Source organism: Drosophila bipectinata, chromosome XR, assembly GCF_030179905.1.
Source record: "Drosophila bipectinata strain 14024-0381.07 chromosome XR, DbipHiC1v2, whole genome shotgun sequence".
NCBI classification, from domain to species: Eukaryota; Metazoa; Arthropoda; class Insecta; order Diptera; family Drosophilidae; genus Drosophila; species Drosophila bipectinata.
The window spans coordinates 5,952,896-5,959,363 of NC_091735.1; the positions used below are offsets into that span (position 1 = coordinate 5,952,896).

The following is a 6,468-nucleotide window of genomic DNA, read 5'->3' on the forward strand; positions in this document are numbered from 1 at the left end:
TCAGAGCAATAAGCCTGTCGTCCTCCCTTCTCAAGACAATGGAGAGATTTATCGGCAATATAAATTTTACTATCAACCCAGATCATATCTCGGGATCACAACATGCGTATAGGAACGACCGATCCACGGAAACAGCACTCCATGAGATCACTACTTTTGTCGAAAAGGCACTTAGTGTTGTGACTGCGCCGATAGACGGGAGTCAATGATTAGCAGAAGTCTGCTATGGGGACTTTGCTGTTGCCGTTTTATAAAAACACAGGGTTGGATATGTCACTGAATTTAATTTGAATTGATTTTAGCTATAACAAAATGTGTAATGTGTAATGGGTAAATGTAACAAAGAATGTGTGTGTTCAGCCGTAAGCTTAGAAGTAGTAAGGAAGACAAACTAGAGATGTCCCGCTTTCCAAAGGGACCAGGGTCTCGAGATCGATAGCCACCAATCAGGTATCGATTGTAGGGTTGTGGTATGCACTAACAACGTAATGAACATTACGACAACGAAAATGACCGTACATGCCGCCCCGCAATGCTGGGTCCAGCATTAAGACATCCTTCTAATGGTAACTGAAAGAAACAGGTGAAATGTTTGCTGTGGTATGGATGTGAGATCAAATGCGTGTATCACTATTGTTCAAGATTAGCTTCCTCGACTTTAGCTTCCGTGTAATTCGGGATGGGTAATCTGCAGATCTTGGATACTGATCGCTTATATGTACCCGAACCTGTATAGATTGTTGCAACTCGTACCATCCCATCGGCTCCCGGGTGTAATTCTGTAACACGACCTAGTTTCCAATCGGTTGGACCTGTCCTGTCGTCCTTGATAATAACTAGGTCATTGACCTGCAGGTTTTCTTCCTCTTGTCTCCACTTAGGGCGTGCCTGAAGGTGAGACAACCAATCTGAGCTCCACCTTTTCCAGAACTGGCGTAGGATCCGTTGTCCCTCCATGAACTGTGTGTTGAGCGACTTGTCCTTGTCACTGGGGGTAGGAAGCGATTGCATGGAGTCTCCGATGAGAAAATGAGCTGGAGTCAATACTTGCAGATCGTTAATATCCGCGGTTAACGGGCATAATGGCCGAGAGTTAAGACAGGCCTCTATCTGGATAAGAACGGTTGATAATTGTTCATAAGTCATTGGGTATCCTTTGAAGGAACGATGAAGATGATACTTTACGGCTTTGACGTTAGCCTCCCAAAGTCCTCCGAAGTTTGGGCTGTGTGGGGGGTTAAAGTGCCACTGAATATAGCGCTTTGTGAGTTCTGGGACGACTGTCTGGTTGATTTCCTGCCGGAACTCATTAGACCACAACTGTAGGGATTTATCTGCTGCTATAAAATTTGTGCCGCAGTCACTGTACATGTGCCGCACAAAACCGCGGCGTCCAATGAACCGTTGGAGAGCCCAGAGAAAATGTTGTGCTGTGAGTCCTGTCACCAGCTCCAAATGGATAGCTTTACTGGCGAGGCAAATGAATACTGCAATATAGGCCTTGTATGTAGTGTGTCCTCTGAACCTCGAGGCCTTGACATCGATAGATCCTGTGTAATCCACACCTGTAGCTTCGAACGCTCTTTTCGGCGGATTAACACGATGGTATGGAAGATCACCCATTAATTGTCGAGAGGGTTTAGGGCGATGCTGAAAGCAAGCCACACACTGTCGGAGAACTCTTTTTACCGCTTGTTTGCCATTAATGATCCAAAACTGCTGCTGGATGATCGCACGGGTCAGTTGCACACCCCCATGCATGGTGTTCAGATGGGCGTTTTTTATGACGAGGTCCGTAAAATGATGTGACTTCGGTAGGATGATGGGCGTGCGTTGTTGAGTGGTGAGCTGCAAAGCGTTTCGAAGTCTGCCCCGCACTCTGAGGATCCCTTGGGCATCTATGAATGGCGACAGTTGGCTAAGCTTGTTAGATTTTGAGAGCGATTTGTTTGCTCGCAACTTGGACAGTTCGTGAGAGAATGCTTCCTGTTGGACAACGCGAACCAGAGTATACATTGCCTTGGAAAACTCCTTTACGCTAATTGGTCCGGAAAGCCGAGCCTCCCTTTTGCAGCGAGTATTATGGATAAAGCGATTAATGAATGCTGTGGAAAATACAAGTCGACTGTATGACGAAAATGACTCAACAAAGGAATCAGTGGATGCACAGGTGTGAGCGTGGATAACCTTTGCTGCCTGTTCCTCGCAGATTGTGCTCGGATCTGGAGAAGTAAGAGTTACCTTGGGCCAATGATCTTCGGGTTCCTGCAACCAGTCTGGGCCGCTCCACCAGAGCTTATCCTGCGCGAGCTGTAGTGGGGTTAAACCGCGCGTTGCACAATCCGCAGGGTTGTCCTGCGTAGACACATGACCCCACTGGGAAGCAGAGCTGACCTCTTGGATGCTGCCAATTCGATTGGCTACAAAAGTCTTCCACCTGCATGGATCTCCATATATCCAGTGAAGCACGATCATGGCGTCTGACCAGTAGTACACTGTGACCCGCATCTGAGGCACGTGAAGTTGCTGCTGGATCCATGTGGCGAGTTTGGTAGCTAGAACTGCTCCGGAAAGCTCCACTCGCGGTATGGTGAGAGGCTTTGTTGGTGTAACCCTAGTGCGAGCTGCGACTAAGTGTGTATGTATCATTCCAGCAGTGTCGAGTACTCGAAGGTAGGCACACGCTGCATACGCGAGGGACGACCCATCGGAAAACATGTGCAATTGAAGAGATATCACATTGCTGAAATCGCAACCGAACCAGCGTGGTATGCGAATGTGTTGAACTTCTGGAAGATGTTCGAGATATCGCTGCCAACGCGCTGCCAAAGACTCTGGTAGCATGTCGTCCCAATCGAGTGCACGGTAAGTGCCATCAGTTTGCTGCATACGGAAGCTCCATACGTCCTTGAGGAGAATTTTTGACATGACTATCAAGGGTGCTAAAAATCCTAATGGATCGAAGAGCCGCGCCACTGTTGATAAAAGAGCCCTTTTAGAAAGTGTGGGATTGATCGAGAAATGGATTTTGAATCCGTAGACGTCCGGGTTTGGCTGCCAGTACAGTCCAAGCGTTTTAATGCTGTCTTTATTGTCCATTTCGAAGATTGAGTGGTTGCAGAGGTCTACTTTAGGAATATCACTAAGCAACGCCGGGTGGTTCGCTGCCCATTTTCGAAGATGCATACCAGCCGAGCGGAGGGCTGCTATGACCTCGTTTCGCACTCGAATGGCACCGTCCGTGGTCTCATGGCCGCTTTGTACGTCATCAACATAAATCTCCCTTTTCAGTACCTTTTCTGCTAGCGGATAATTTTCTCGTTCGTCCTGAGCTATTTGGTGGATCACCCGAATCGCTGTGTATGGCGCTGATGCTGTTCCGAAGGTAACTGTGGTGAGACGGAACTCTTTTAACTTTCCGGTTTTGTCACGCCACCAAATGCGCTGGAATTGAGAGTCCTCTGGATGCATTTCGATACATCGGTACATCCTTTGGATGTCCGCCACGAAAACATAGCGATAACAACGCCAATTTAGTATCACTCCTCCCAAATCGTTCTGTAGAGCTGGGCCAGTACATAAAATGTCATTCAGTGATTTCCCGTTGGAGCTCTTACAAGAGGCGTCGTAGACTACCCTGAGTTTAGTCGTCAGGCTGTCCTCCTTCAGGACTGCATGGTGTGGAATCGTGCTGCAGAAGACGCCGAGCTTCCCATTTGTGTTGATATGAGAGTGACTGTCTTCGCTTGTAGTGACTTCTTGTATTTGCTGTAAGTCAAAATATTCCTCGATTGCTTGGAGATATTGTTGATGAAGCTTATCGCGCTGCTGCAATTTTCGCTCTAGTGTGTAGAAACGATTTAAGGCTATATGTTTTGATCGGCCTAGAACTTGTGACGGGTCGAACAAGGTTTTCAGTGGTAAGCGAACCATGTATTTCCCGTTGGGCTGTCGAACATGGGTTTGACGAAAGTGTTCTTCACACCATCGTTCCTCTGTGGTGAGTTGGCGTTCAGACGGCACGCTATCTAGTTCGAAGAACCTTTGCACCAGATGATCAAGCGTCGTGGTGTTACAACGGACAGTGATGGAGTGTGTCATGGATTTCCTCACCGGTCCAAAAACAATCCAACCAAGAAGAGTGTTTTGTGCGATTGGTTCCTCATGAGTTCCTCGTCGAATTTCTGGGAGCATCAATTGTGGAATAAGATCAACGCCCACAAGCACGTCAATACGACCGGAGCGGGCAAAATTGGGATCGGCGAGTTGCAATCCTTTAAGGTGTTGGAATGAGCGAGGGTCGACATCCGATTTTGGAAGGTGCCCTGTAAGTGTACGGAGAATAAATGCAGTGGATACAAACGATGTGAACTGGGAACCTGAAATCGAGCTTAGGACGAAATTGGTACTATGTCGACAACGATTGTGAGAGGAGTCGCCGATCCCTGTTATTTCCGCAGATATAGGGGTGCGTGAGAGACCCAGCGTCTGTACTAAGCTTTCGGTGATAAGTGTTCCTTCCGAGCCATGGTCAATCAACGCTCTGGCTAAAACAGATTGTCCCGTTTGGTCGTTGACAATTCGGATTAGGGCCGTGGCGAGAATCGTGGTGGATGGATTTTGATAGGTGGCAACTGCGCTGAGGAGTTGCGTCTCGTTCGAAGCAGTTAAGCCGGGGGCTAGGCTGTGCTGTTGAGACAAAACAGATGAGCGGGATGCTACGCTCTGTTGGGTGCCCTGCGCGCTATGGACACCGTTCGTTGGCTGTCGCGATAGGGCAGAGTTGGTAGGCTGGGTTGCTACGTTCGGAAAATGCAGTAGCGTATGGTGGCGTTGGCCGCACTGTAAGCAATTGCGAGTGCTGCTGCAGTGACTTAGAGCGTGGCCTGTGCTGAGACAATTGAGGCATGCTTTTATGCGATCGACGATCGTCTTACGAGCAAAGCAATCCTTCGCGAGAAAACTGGGGCATCTCCGGAGAACATGGTTTCTTTGGCAGAGAGTGCACTGGGGTGCTCCCATTTCCGTAGTCACATGAAAACTGTGGCGGTTAGTGGAATTGAAGTTGGATCGGTTAGGCGCACGTGGATGGGAAGATTGTCCTGGTGCTGAACGAGTTCCAAGTGGTTGGTTTCGATTTTCGATTAGGTCGATGCTAACTAAGCGCTCCAGCAGGAAAGTCTCCAACATCGAAAAGGTTGGAATCTCGGTGGAGCTCCCCAATGAGTGCTCCCACGCTTGCGTAGTGCTGCTTGGTAGTTTGGTTAACAGATGATGCACTAGCCAGTGATCGCAGGAATCAATGTTTATTTTTAACCGTCGAAGATCACTAATGCAAACATTCGCCAGGGTTAGCACGCGCCTGATACCTTCTGAAGCTTCCTTGGGAACCGACTCAAGCCCATACAGTGCCGCCATGGTGTGCATAAAGTGGAGACGTGGATTGTTGTAGCGCTTGACGAGGAGATCCCAGGCTACCGTATACCCAGAATCCGTTAATGCCATGTGACTGACATCCTGGTCCCGTCCTTCGGGCAAGGCCTGCTTGAGAAAGTGAAACTTCTGGATGTTAGAGAGAGTGTTGTTGTCATGGATGAGTTGTAGGAAACCATCGTAAAACGAGGGCCAATCCGTAAAGCTTCCCGAAAAGCGTGGAACTGGAAGCTTCGGAAGCGGAATGTTGGATGATAAAATTGGAGTGACGGACTCGATTGGTGGGGAACCTTGGGCTGTCACTGAGAACTTGTTGTCGTATTCTTCCGAGATGTTGCAGAAGATGTTCTGGTGCTCTTCAACAAACCGCTCGTATAGGTTGTCTGAGAAGTATACATGTTGACTGGGACACAGCTGATCGACCAATTGTTGGTGATTCGCATCGAACAGGGTGGATAAATCCTTTAACGTGCTAAGTCGCTGAAGAAAATAATGTTTGGATTTTCGGGATTGACTATCCTTCTTGAAGTTACGCTCGAGTTGCGTCAACCTGTTCCATAAATCCTTCTGTCTCGCGTGCAAACCAGCAAACTGGTCGGATGGGGAAGGATTGGCTTGTGTGCCTGTCTTTTCATCGTCGATACCCATAGTTTTATTGAATTTACAACAGCACGCTTGAAATCACAGCCCTCACATACAAACACTTACCGGCTTCCAGTCAGTCTGTGTAGCAGTTTTCCAGTTTCAATTCGTCGTTCCTTTGGTCCGTTATTCGTCTCGCAGCAATCTCTCCTTCCTTTGTCCGTTATTCGTCTCGCAGCGTGGTTCCACGTGGCATAGGTTAATAGCCGTTTGTTTCAGATTAATTTGAGCCCAATTGTTAGTTCCAAATCAATTCAAATTCCATTCATTGGCACATTTAACAACAGGTTCCCCTCATGGGCCACCAAAAATGTTGTGACTGCGCCGATAGACGGGAGTCAATGATTAGCAGAAGTCTGCTATGGGGACTTTGCTGTTGCCGTTTTATAAAAA

The 6,468-nt window shown here is 48.0% G+C and overlaps 3 protein-coding genes across 4 annotated transcripts; all 3 read right to left on the minus strand.

Moving 5' to 3' along the window:
• Positions 1-398: 398 nt before the first annotated feature.
• On the minus strand, positions 399-1,690 carry LOC138927813 (uncharacterized). 2 transcript variants are annotated; one of them, XM_070283170.1, is made up of 3 exons: positions 1,186-1,690; positions 1,048-1,110; positions 399-988 (listed from the first exon to the last, which is right to left on the minus strand). In XM_070283170.1, the coding sequence occupies exons 1-3, from the start codon at positions 1,621-1,623 to the stop codon at positions 986-988; spliced, it is 504 nt and encodes a 167-aa protein (XP_070139271.1). In that variant the 5' UTR covers positions 1,624-1,690; the 3' UTR covers positions 399-985. The 2 variants fall into 2 exon arrangements, with proteins under 2 accessions (XP_070139271.1, XP_070139270.1); XM_070283169.1 differs by having other exon boundaries at positions 399-570; positions 632-1,110.
• Positions 1,691-2,155: 465 nt separating this feature from the next.
• On the minus strand, positions 2,156-3,471 carry LOC138925601 (uncharacterized). The gene is made up of 2 exons (XM_070276443.1): positions 2,438-3,471; positions 2,156-2,222 (listed from the first exon to the last, which is right to left on the minus strand). Exons 1-2 carry the CDS (start codon positions 3,469-3,471, stop codon positions 2,156-2,158), a joined length of 1,101 nt encoding a protein of 366 aa, XP_070132544.1.
• Positions 3,472-5,030: 1,559 nt separating this feature from the next.
• LOC138925602 (uncharacterized) lies at positions 5,031-6,081 on the minus strand. The gene is made up of 2 exons (XM_070276444.1): positions 5,161-6,081; positions 5,031-5,108 (listed from the first exon to the last, which is right to left on the minus strand). Exons 1-2 carry the CDS (start codon positions 6,079-6,081, stop codon positions 5,031-5,033), a joined length of 999 nt encoding a protein of 332 aa, XP_070132545.1.
• Positions 6,082-6,468: the final 387 nt, after the last annotated feature.